The sequence below is a fragment of the Myotis lucifugus genome, unplaced genomic scaffold, assembly GCF_000147115.1.
Source record: "Myotis lucifugus unplaced genomic scaffold, Myoluc2.0 scaffold_113, whole genome shotgun sequence".
NCBI lineage: Eukaryota > Metazoa > Chordata > Mammalia > Chiroptera > Vespertilionidae > Myotis > Myotis lucifugus.
In genome coordinates, this window is record NW_005871161.1 from 3,365,379 (window position 1) to 3,378,280 (window position 12,902).

General features: G+C 39.0%; 1 protein-coding gene across 6 annotated transcripts in view; it reads left to right on the forward strand.

Annotated features, from left to right (window-relative positions):
- Positions 1–12,902, forward strand: part of PCMTD1 (protein-L-isoaspartate (D-aspartate) O-methyltransferase domain containing 1) — a 44,012-nt gene that overhangs the window by 12,342 nt on the left and 18,768 nt on the right. For 4 of the 6 annotated variants that reach the window (XM_023757771.1, XM_023757770.1, XM_023757768.1 and 1 more), the window contains 2 exons: positions 4,019–4,451; positions 12,047–12,149. In XM_023757771.1, coding sequence (XP_023613539.1) covers positions 4,145–4,451; positions 12,047–12,149 — 410 coding nt within the window. In that variant the 5' untranslated portion in view covers positions 4,019–4,144. Of the gene's footprint in view, positions 1–1,121; positions 1,264–4,018; positions 4,452–12,029; positions 12,150–12,902 lie in introns of those variants that run through there. The other 2 variants (XM_023757769.1, XM_014459691.2) reach the window with 2 other exon arrangements.

Sequence of the window (12,902 nt, forward strand, 5' to 3'; positions counted from 1 at the left end):
CATATTTCCTCTTGCCTCCATGTCTTTCTACGTCCGTGAACACTTCCTTCTGTGCTTACCAAGGCTTCATTTTCTCTAGAAAAGTCTTTCAGTCCTTTCATTCCCACTCCCACCTCCCACATGTTTGGGCTTGGTACCCCTTAACAGCCTTGTACAATTCTACCACGGCTCTACTCATCCTATTTTGTAATTATTTATGCTAACTGTTCTCAGATGTGGCTTAGGGTCTCTGAGGCCTCCTAAAATAAAAGAGATCAAGGACTGGGTTTTTCGACTGTAACATCTGAAAACAACGAATGTTTTGCAGAACATTAGGGCTTGTGAGGAAAATAGCCTTGGGACTTACACTCAAAACCTGTGCAAGTGTGTAACCCAGTGGTTCTCAACCTTCCGAATGCCGCAACCCTTTAATACAGTTCCTCATGTTGTGGTGACCCCCAATTTCATTGTTACAAACTGAACATAATTAAAGCATAGTGATTCATCACAAAAGCAATATGTAATTATATATGTGTTTTCCAATGGTCTTAGGCGACCCCTGTGAAAGGGTCGTTCGACCCCCAAAGGGGTCGCGACCCACAGGTTGAGAACCGCTGGTGTAACCAGTTTAGCAGCTAAAACAGTAGCAATCATAAATGAAACTTTTAGCACAGCGAAATCTTTCCTGGGATTTGTACTCCTGCACAGCCTTAAACCCTAGGGCTCATCTTTCCCATATGAGATTTAGGCCCTGGAATAGTTTGCCTATGGGTATCATTTTTATCAAAATTTTAAAATCTGAACCTGGATATAGCCTTTATTAGTCTGTTTTAATTCTTAGCTATTTTTTCCGTCTGCATTTACAGCTTCTCCAGATCACTTGTACTGTACCAGCATCTAATTGCCATATCTATCATCTGTCTGTCTATCTATCTATCTGTCTCTACATACATAATTTCAGGCTAAGGTATCTCTCTAGTAGTGGAAGCTTATACCTTCCTGTCACTTCCAACACATGAACATGTATTGTAAGCCACCACAACTTCCTCATTATCTCCACATCATTACCCTATATACTAAATACGTGAGCAAATTTGTGTTAAAGAAACATGCATTGTAGCTGATTGTACCTCCTGTTCCAGGAAGCCTTTCCTGACCGACCGCCTCCCTCCTGCATATCCTTACGGCTTTCTGTGCAGATCTGTTTGTCTTTCCTACCCGGCTAGCGAGAAAGAAGTCCAGGAAAACTGGTTTCACCGTTTGGCACTGCTTCTTGTTGACAAGGTGATTTTCTTTTCCAGCCTTCTGAGTGCCTGGTCTCAGGTCTGTTGTAGTAGGTCTGAAACCCAGATGACACTGCACTTTCTGCAATGGAAATGTAATTCCCTCCTTTGTTAATATCTGTGACTGACCACGCTCTGTTGCCCATAGTAGATGTTCTTAAATTAGAGTAGACTCATGGATCTCTAAGAACTCAGGAGCGTTCTGAAAGTATATGCAAAACTTCTGATTTGCTTATCTTTTAATAGAGAGAGGGGATATAATGTAATCAGACTCTAGAAAGGATCCAGCCCCTTCCCCCCCAAAAAATACCACTTGCCCATAGGAGAAAGGTCTTAAGGTGCTGAATAGTACCCAAATGCTTATAATTTCTCAGAAATACCATCTGCTCTCTTGCTTTAAATACCAGTTGCTTCCTCAGCCCATCATTTTATTAATCTTTTAAAAGTATTACACAAATCATGCCTTTAAGGAAGCTTTCCTTGATTCCTGGATTCGGTTTCTGCTTTGGGTTTCTTTGGGCTCCTGTAGCAGTGGTCACATGCATTGTAGCGTAGCACTCCATACCTTTACAGATGGTTTCTCACTTGAAAATGGGCATGAGTTTCTTCCTTATAGGCTTAGTACAATATCTGTCAGCAAATGGTAGTAGTTCTTGTTTGCTTTATTCTTCCTCTTGCCTTTCTCACCAGGAGTGTGAGCCTCTGTATTGTAAAGTCAGTGTTTTTTGTTTTGCTGTGATAATTTTGGATAGATTAGCGTTCAGGAGTTCAGTAGAACCTGAGAAAGATCGGGTCATTCTTCAGCCCTAGAACCAAACAAGGGGGATACTTTTTCAAACTAGTAAATTATGGCCCTGGCCAGTGTGGCTCAATTGGTTGGAGCATCATCCCATGTCCCGAAGGGTCGAGGGTTTGATTCCCGGGGTCAGGGCACAAGCCCAGGTTGTGGGTTTGACCCTCAGTTGGGGCGTGTGCAGAAGCAGCCAATCGATGTTTCTCGCATTGATGTTTCTCTCTCTTCCTCCCTCCTTCGCCCTTCATCTCTTTCTAGAATCATATCCCAGATCCTAGGGGGTGGGTTAAAAGAAAACTAGTAAAATTATGGCATTTTCAGTAGAGCCATTTGTTTAATGTGTGTGCGGAGTCAGAATTATAAAATCCTCATAAAATCTCAGGCACATGCCACACTGGAGACTGACAGGAATCAATCTATTGTAGATGCTTTTTCTTTCATCTTGGGAAGACATTCATTCTCTGAGTACCAGATGGAAAAGTTAATGCTTAGAGGCCCTGACGGTAAAAAATCTTTAACTGCCAGAATGGCACTCAGTGACTTGATATGCTTGAGTTACAAAAGACCCCTTGAAGGAACAGCACATTGGCGCCTCCCATTGCACTGTATGCCACGAAATAAAGCTCATGGAGGAGAATGGGGCTGTAAGCCCTTGTGCTTTTAAAATGATTTCTTTCTTTGATTTTTGGGGGCATTGAAGTCAGCCAAGTTTGTGTGAGTCAGAATAAGTTAAATAGGAATGTGATGTGAATTCACAGCATTTCCTCTACTCAGAAAGTTCAGGAGATCATAAAAGACAAGGGAGGCCACAGACAGACATGGGCAGGCTCTGGTAAGGAGGCTGGCTCCCCAGGAGGGTTGGCGCGCCTGTACCAGGGGTCTGAGGATCCTGATGAAGTTCGAGACCTGATTGCTTTTCTTCTCTCAAGTCGAGAGGCTTGGCTTTGCCACAGTTGGCTGACATGACTCTTGTTTTGGGCCATGGGTATTTCATTCTCACTCCCCTCTCCTGGTTTATTAGTTCAGAAATTGATACATGAATGTAGTTATCAGCTATAGTTGAATGAAGCTTAAATTGTATATTCAGTAATATGTATTGACAATTTTATTTCATCAAGATGCAGCTATGTTTCACTCAAAGATACTGAGTGTGACTTATTAAACAAGTTCATTTTGTGTGTGTGTGTATGTAAAATGTACTAGTGCTTAAACTATTAAGGTTGTTAATAAAATTTCTTACCTTATTTATCATGACAACATTTACCAGACAAAACACCTTTTTATACACATACATACACACTTTAAAAATGTGGATTATATTTTGTTTATACAGTTTGTAAGTCGTGTTTGGGTACTATATTATCCTTTGTGTTATCATTATGAATTTATGTGGTACATTTGGGAATTGTTAGCAGGTTTTTAAGTTTAGGGTTTTAAATTAATCAAGTAGTCCATGCATAGACTCACAATCCTCTAAAGGAGGCCGCATGGGCTGGTGAGTAAAAGCGTGGTTTCTGGAGTCTGAAAGACCTGGGACTGTGCCCAGCAGTGTCTCCCAGATAGAGCACCACTGTCTACTATGGCAGCTACTGGCCACATGTAGCTATTAAGCACTTCAAATGTGGTTCGTATGACTGCCTGAATTTAAATTGCATTTAACTTTAATTAATTTAGGTCTAGGTAGCCACATGTGACTGGTGGCTACCGTATTAGGTCTCATAGTATGAGGTGACTTAACTTTGCTGTGTTCCAAACTTCCCATCTGTTCAGATGAGGTCATACTTAAACTACCTTTTGTAGTTGTAAGAATAAGTACATGAATGTATTTAAGGAGCTTTACACTATACCTGGAATAGAATATGTCCTTGAGAAATGATAGTTATAATGATTACATATTTAATAAACTAGACTTACTTTCCTTTTGAGCATTAATTTAAAACTGTTTATTTTTATTCCCTTTCAGGATTAATTTATTTTTGGAAATCAAGTGCAATATTAAGAGGAAAACAAACTGTACTGCACATTATTGGAAGCCATTTCTGCTAATTTTATTACATTTTAAAATTTATGATTTGATTTGAATACTATCATGGGAGGAGCAGTGAGTGCTGGGGAAGATAACGATGACTTAATTGATAACTTGAAAGAAGCTCAGTATATCCGCACGGAAAGAGTGGAGCAAGCCTTCAGAGCAATTGATCGCGGAGATTACTATTTGGAAGGCTACAGAGACAATGCGTACAAAGACTTAGCCTGGAAGCACGGGAACATACACTTGTCAGCACCTTGCATTTATTCTGAAGTTATGGAAGCATTGAAACTTCAACCAGGATTGTCTTTTCTTAACCTGGGAAGTGGAACCGGATATTTAAGTACAATGGTGGGCTTAATTTTAGGTAATTTTATTTTTGTAAAATTCTTTTTTTAAAAAGTAAGCTAAGTTTGTATTACTGTTTATGATTTTGGGGTTTGCAACTTTGTATTCAGTATATGTTTGAATACTTCAAGTGGAAGCACAAAGTAATAGTCATCTTTTCTTAGTCTCAGCCTTGGCTCTAATTGTTGGCTTCTGCATTTAGTCCTAGACTTCAAGAGCTCTTGGGATTGTTTTCCAACCCCCGGTCATTGTCTGTACTTAAAACTGAACAGTTGGTAGGCAGGAGACTGAGGAGTATAATGTAATTTATTTCAGGTAAAGTGTTCTGACTGCGGGCATAGAGTTTGATAGTTATCAATGTCCCATTTTAAAGGGAATGGTGCCAGGTGTTTTTTAAAGATACAGGAGTATATGGGATACAGAGGATGTGGCATTGGCAGGCAAAGCAAAGGATTGGAAATAAACCACAGAAGAGAGAAGTACATGCCATTGAGGTTTCAGCATACCTTAAGTAATGGCCTGTTCTGCCAGGTGTTATTTCTGGTATGAGTATACAGCAGCGATCAAAAGGGACAGATAGCTCTGTCTGGGAGAAGTTTATTGGGTGCTTACTACGAGGGCGAGGCATTGATTTCCATGTGTATAGGAGAGTTAAACTGAAGCACAGACATTAAATATCTTGCCTGAAGTCCCATAGCTAGGAAGTGACAGATGGAAAATATGGAATGTGGTGGAAAAAGCATGGCTAGAAGAAAATCGATAAAGACATTATGATGTTGGATGGAGAATGAACAACCATGAATTTTGCTAAGCCACTGAGTATTTACTGAGTGTTGCTGTGTGACAAGAATTAGGTGGAGCATGAAGGCCCATAACATAGCCTCTTGCCCTTGAATTCACAGACTGGTGGGGGTGGGGGGGGGGGGGAGACAAAACACTTCTCATCCAATGGGATACGTGCTGTAGTTGAGGTATACTGTATGCCCAAGTAATAGGGATAAGACTGGTTTAAAATTTGCTCTAAAGTGATGGGGAATCATTGAAAGATTTTGAATAGAGAATCTCTGATTATACTCTAGCAGGGGTAGGGAACACCTGGCCCATGGGCCCTGTAAGGCCCTTGAAATCATTTGGTCTCGCCCTGCCAAGGCATCGGATGAGTTCATTAAATGTTTGACAAAATATAGCAGGCTGATTTTTAAGTTGAAAATTTTGTATGGCCCATGAATAATGATATAAATAATCCAAATGGCCCTGGGCGGAAAAAAGGTTCCCACCCCTGCTAGGGTAACTAGGTCCCAGTATGCTGGGACAGTCCTTGTTCATCCCTGTGGTCCTAGCATCATCAATAATGTTCTTTTCTTTCCCAAAGTATCCCATTTTGAGCAATAAATTGTGTGGTCACATATGACATTTAAGGCATTTTTAGTCCTGAAATTTTCCTTTCCTACACACTGGCTAGCTCCTTCATTTCTTAACCATGGAACCTGCAATCTATTTCATTAAAAAAAAAAAATAGAGCATTTTCCTCCCACAATTGAGTTTTTGATAAATAATAATTCCTCAAAAATGTAGCAAATAATTAAGTTTTACCAAGACAGAAATTTAGCAGCTTACATGTGCATTTGGTTCTCCGGCTGCCCTGAGACAGGAGTTTCTCTGCAGGTTGGGAACCTCACACATCTATCACTTGTATCACTAGTGCCTCTCCGACAAAGGAATCTCTAGGCTTCGAGACAGTCTCCAAACCAAAGCAAGTTAGTGGGGAGCGCAGGTAGAGTTTCTTTTCAAAAGCTACCTTTGAGTCAGTGCATTTCTTGACTAGTTCTGGCAACTTTAGACTGGAGTCCAGGCCTCATACCATGTCTTGCCAGCCTCAGAGCACCTGTTATCCTGTCTTCCACTTCTCCAACCCTGTTGACTGGTTCCTGCTGAAGGTCAGTCTAGCCCAGCGGTTCTCAACCTGTGGGTCGCGACCCCTTTGGCGGTCAAACGACCCTTTCACAGGGGTCGCCTAAGACCATCCTGCATATCAGATATTCACATTACGATTCATAACAGTAGCAACATTACAGTTATGAAGTAGCAATGAAAATAATTTTATGGTTGGGTCACAACATGAGGAACTGTATTTAAAGGGCCAGAAGGTTGAGAACCACTGGTCTAGCCAAAGGCCTGGCTGGGGGGAGAGGGTAGTATTTAGTAACCCTGCTAGCAGGGAGGTGGCCCTCTTAAACTCCATTTCTTAGTCCCAGTCTTCCAAGAGATTAGATACCTGCGGCCAGATGCATTTGTAGGGTAACCTCACACTTCATTGTATCTTGAATGTCTTTTAATCCATACCGGAGACCAGTGTGGGGAAACAGACCCTTGTGTAAATGAGCCACAGTGCACTCGATGTTTTCCTCCTGTTACAAGTCTCCAGGGAGTCAAGAGTCTTTAGTTACATGTATGACTATAGTTACTAGATAATCTAAGATTTACTGTGTGTGATCCTGCACAGTTAAGACCAAGATATAGTTCCTCTCTTTTTGATGGGAAATAATTTATTTTGCAAGAAAGATAAAATAACAGTTTAAAGAAGGAAAGGAAAAAAGAATAGAGTCTGTAAAACTATGATTACAGCTAATAAATATTAGATCTATCCAACTTCTGAGGAAGTTTATTTTTTTTAAACCATCTCCCTTTTTTGGTTTGTATTTTGAGAGCATTTAAGTCAAGGAAGGGAGGATTCATCCATAAAAATCACTTAGAACTAGACCCAAAAAAGGATGTTGTGTGCTCCCCGTAATTATCTGAGTACGGTGAATCAGCTGTGGCTCTCTTGCTTCACAGCGACCTTATTAACAGAAGTTCTCTCCTTATTAAGGAACTGTAACACCATGGCTCTCAGCCATGTTTCTCTCCCAGTCACAAGATGCGGATGACAGGTGCTCACCATTGGAAGTGGTTCTTATCTGAGGGCTTACTCTGTAATCTAGAGGAATCCAGGCTGAGGAAGGGGGAGCAGGGCGTCTGTGCGTTGATCATACAGATAAGATACAGTGGGGCCTTGACTTACGAGTTTAATTCATTCTGTGATGGAGCTCGTAACTCAAATTACTCGTATGTCAAATCTTAAAGTGAACGAGTGAGACACGTGATGCTGGGCTGATGTGGTGTTCACTGTGACGTTCGCTGCACCAACTAGCGGTGGGGTATCTGAAGCTGGCTCGTAACCCAAATTTTAGCTCGCAACTCAAAGCAAAAAATCGGCCGAGAGACGGCTCGTATCTCGAAAAACTCGTTAGTCGGGACACTCGTAAGTCAAGGCCCCACTGTATTCCTTGAGGAATTTCCATTAGCACTCCAGAAACATACCTGTAAAGGTTGGGTTATCATCTTGAGAGAGCTTTTGTTATTCAGTGTGGGAAAGTTAGGTTTATCTTGAGGAAATTTCTTGTGATTAAAGTTCATTTAAAGCAGTTACTCATAAATTCATATTTTCCCCAGATCATCTCATTTTGACAGCTTGTTGAGTTTCAATTGAAGATAAATTCTTCTTGTTTTCATTCTCTTCTCATTAAGAGTCTTCCTAGAACTAAGGAATTTCACAAAGATTCTTGTATTTAATTGATTCTCTCAGTATTATCTTATCATACCTAGGGAACCCCATTGCAAAATAGGGTACAAGAAAAGAAGCTTCCCAAGTCCTCTGCTTCCCAGAGTTGAGTTAAATATCAGAACTGTGATGGCAAGTTATTCTGATAATCTTTCTGATTCGGGTAGGTATGATTCTTCTCTATTCTGATCCTTTTTGCTTAGGGTTTCGCTATAATATCAAGGTTCATCAGCTTAGTCTCTTCCCTAGTTGCTGAGTTAATAGGAATGAGTGTGGAGAGACTGCCTGAATCTTTCCAACACTGTGTATTTCACTGCCTCAGCACTATGCTAGTTCCTAAAGGTGAAACACTTCATAAGCTTGTGTGCTTAACAGGAAATTTACTGCTAACATATGTAAATACCAACAACTGTTATATTGTCCAAAACAGCTAATTAGTTAAGCTGTATGTTGCCATCATGGTTGGTCTCTATACGCTTTCTCTTAACCTCAGGGCAGAGACCTCAGATACTCATGTTTTCACTTTCGTTTTAGCCCCACTCAATTCAGTGAGCTTTAGTAAATTTGCAGAGTTGTGCAAGCATTACTATAATCAAATTTGAAAACACTTCCATTGCCCCAAAGAAGACCCTCAATTTCCAGTTGCATCCATTCCTATCCCTACCCCAGCCCCTGACAAACACTCATTTACTTTATGTCTCCGTAGATTTGCCAAGTTTCTGTACATTTCTTATAAATGGTATCATACAATATATGATTTTTCGTTGATATTTCAACATTTTTGTTTTATTTTTTTGTTAATCCTCACCCAAGGATATTTTTTTCATTGATTTTTAGGGAGAGTGGAAGAGAGAGGGAAAGACAGAGAGAGAAACATCAATGTGAGAGAAACACATCGATTGGTTGCATCCTGCACGAGCCCTGACCAGGGCTCGGGTAGGGAGGAGCTTGCAACCAAGGTACGTACCCTTGACCGGAATTGGACCTGGGACCCTTTAGTCCACAGGCCCATGCTCTATTCACTGAGCCAAACTGGCTAGGACGATATTTCAATATTTTAGACATTTAGTTTACATAAGGGTTTGAGTCCATCTCTGACTCTTGAACACGTTCAGATTTTGTGTAATCATTTCTAAGATTCAAGTGTAATAAAAATAGCACTTATATCTATATACTAGTATAAAAGCCTAAGCGACCGTTATGACCAAATGACCGGTCGACTGGTTGCTATGATGCACACTGACCACCAGGGGGCAGACGCTCAACACAGGAGCTGCCCCCAGGTGGTCAGTGCACTCCCACAGCCAACCTCCCGTGGTCCCTTCCCCCCGGCTGGCCAGCCCCCATCAGCCCCGATCCCCGGCCCCAATCGGGACTAGACAATACAGTCCCTGATAGGCACTGATTGCCAGCCAGGCCGAGGCATCCCACCCGTGCACGAATTTGTGCACTGGCCTCTAGTTCTAATATGAAATCATGGTTGAGAACCATATGTCAGTTATGGTTTTGCTTCCACAACTAACCAGTTCTGTATACAAGGAGAAGGGCACACATGTTAAGTCCTAACAATTTGTACCCATCTTGTACTGTATAGTATATGAAGCACTTTTACATAATTTACATGCTTTTCTAGGGACCCATTTTATACTGTAGGAAAGACTTCAAATAGCAAGTGACTGATCTCAGATTATGCAACTGTTAAGAGGAGGAACCAAGGCTGGACACTAGACATCTGCCCTTAAATTCACTTTCTCACCACCCACAGTGTTTAGATTTGAGTCCTCAGTTGAAATGGTGGACCTTGAATTAGTTCATCTTTAGAGCTCTGCTAGTTATGTATTATGAAGTACTTTTTGCTTGTAGCTATGTTCTGTAAATTAGCTTGACAATTCTGAAGGTACTGATGACTGCATTCAAATGTCAAACAAAGCTCTCAGATTTCTTTGGCCTTCCTCATGAAGACGTCTACCATGCACATCACACTCATACAGCCTTTTAGGGTACTTGGAGTAGGGGGAAACTGGGGCATTGTGTATTGTATGGGGTCAATATGGATGTAAATAAGAAATGTAGATGGACACTTCATACCTATACCTAATAATTATTGACCTTTATGTATAAGCTTTGATTATTGACTAACTGGTAGGTGGTAAATGAGTTAGATTAGGTCCAACTACTATAAAAGAAAAACAGTCACTAGATTTTATTATATTGGTATTATATCATATTTGTTATTGCTCTTAATAAATGGGCTATTGCCAGCCTTAAAAATCATTTCCAACATATATGATACCTAGATTTTTCTAATAAGTATATTTGTCTTAATAAGCTTTGACTTCTGTTATGTTTCTATTTTCTCTTTAATATTTAGCCATTAAAGATAGTGGTCAACTGTTATAAGTTTCATTTTGTAAAATATGTATTACAAAAATTAAGCATTTCTTATTTCATAGAAAAAATATCTCACATTAACAAATACAGAATAGCATTGAAATTTATTGACTACAAAGTCAAGTTTACACTCCATCTGTTAGATAATATTAGAAAATGTTAACACTTCTTTGGATACAGTTTCATTTTTTTCTATTGGCAGCTTGTACCTTTCTATTAGAATTATATTGTTTATTTTTAAATCTTTTGCTTTTTTTCTTTGACTCACTCTTTTTAAAAAAATATTTTTTATTGATTTCAGAGAGTAAGGGAGAGGGAGAGGGAAAGAGAGCTAGAAATATCAATAATGAAAGAGAATCATTGATCAGCTGCCTCCTGCACACCCCCTACTGGGGATGGAGCCTGAAACCTGGCTATGTGCCCTGACCAGGACTTGAACCTGACCTGGTTCATGGGTTGATGCTCAACCAGGCAGAATCATTTTTTTTTTTAATAATCAAATGCAATATGATAGAAATATAGTAGGTTAAAGCATTATCTTTATCTGATTTTGGTTTTAAGATAGCTTATGAACATTTTGGTTTAATTTTTATAGTTTAGGTAGTTTCTAGGTCACAAACCATTTTTATGTGCCTTCTAAACATTCAAGCATGATAATTGGTGACTGATTTTTATTTTTATTTTAAAATTCCAATATAGTATTTATAATGACAGTCAGTAGGGTGCACATCCAGTTAAGTAGTTCCTATGATAGATATAAGGTACAGTACATATGTCCATATAAGATAGAAAAAATAAATAGCACATACACAAGCACAAGCTATACACTTTCTCCTAGGAGTCCAATCTCTAAACTAAATAACAAATGTAGAGTAGAAAACCTGGTTGGCTCAATTTCAGAAATTCGAAAATAAATAGTATAACTGGATGGATTTGTGGGTTGCGGGGGCAGGCAGCATGCGCAGTAACAGTAGCCTATGAAATGTGAATCCAGTTAAGTCATATTGTCAGTAAGCTGGTAACCAGGGTGGGGAAAGGAACCATCCCAAAATCTTCAGCGGCTGAGAAAGCTCTCCCATTTTCCTCATTCCTGGAATGTTACTCATCCTTGGCTTTCTGTAAAAAGATATACCAAGTGAGAAGTGTGAAGTATGGACCAAAAGAGTAAAATCAGCTCTGTAAAAAGTTGACTGATGGCCACATTCTGCTAGAGACAATGGGAGCTCCAGAAGGCATAGAATGTGGTCTTGGCCCTTGAAGTTAGCAGTCACTGGGTAGTGGTGGGATCCTGTGAGATATTTTTATAGTATCTAGTAGCCCATGGTTTTGAGATTTTAGAATTACTAAATTTTTAACCAACGATAAAAGAACTTAAAACTTCATACAGTATGTGACTGTTTATTTGTCAGTATTGTCTTGACAAATAAGCATCATTTTGTTTTTGTTTTTTAATTAAAACAGTATAAATTCTGAGATTTCCATGTAGCTTTTTAAATCTGCGGCTAGCAGATATTCACATATTTCAAACCCTCTTTAAATGTTCCTGTGATAAATGAGCAAAAATTAAGCTCTGTAATGACTTACTATTTATTTTTTAAATAAAAGTGCTGCTACGATTTCAGGTCCTTTTGGAATAAATCATGGGATTGAGCTTCATTCAGATGTGGTGGAATATGCCAAGGAAAAACTGGAGAGCTTCATCAAAAATAGTGATAGCTTTGATAAGTAAGTATTTATATATATAGTTTTGGTTTTATAGCACTTCTAAATAGGTATGTGACATGTCTGTTCCTCAGTAGTATTCATTGACCCTAAATTGTTCTAATTGAATGCAGCAAAAGTCAGTGTGGTATAAAATGAGAAAAATTAACATAAAAATTATTCTGTGATATAACTTTTATTCTTTGTAAATCTATAGTAAGTTATCAATAAATGAAATAACTTATTTTTTAATCTTATGCTTCTGTCACTTATTAATAGGCTAATTATCATTCATTAAACATAATGCAAGTCCCTTTTCTGAAAATACAGAGATGCTTGATTAGAATGCTTTCCTGGAACTGGTTTTATACTTTTGGGATAGTAATTTAGTAGTTCTGCCCTCTTCAGTTGTCACACAAGGATGATACCTGTTAGCATACAAGGGACTTTCTTAAAAATATTCAATTACTTTGTAATATATCTAGACGAAATTATGATAGAAATACATTGATCTATCTTGTGATAGGGTAGTGTTTGAGAAATTTGTTTATAAAATCATTGTTTTGAACTCGTACTTCCCCTTTGAAGAAATATTGCAGTCTTTTGTTCTTCAGCCGACAGGGAAGTCTGTTTGGTGCGTAATATTTCTAACATTCAGTAATGATAACACCATGGACCAAGGGCTTCTTATGCTAAAGTATGAACTCTGAAATTATGTAAAATTTGGAGGGCATTTATTTTTCTCAACCAGTCATATTTTCAAAGAACATTTAAAAG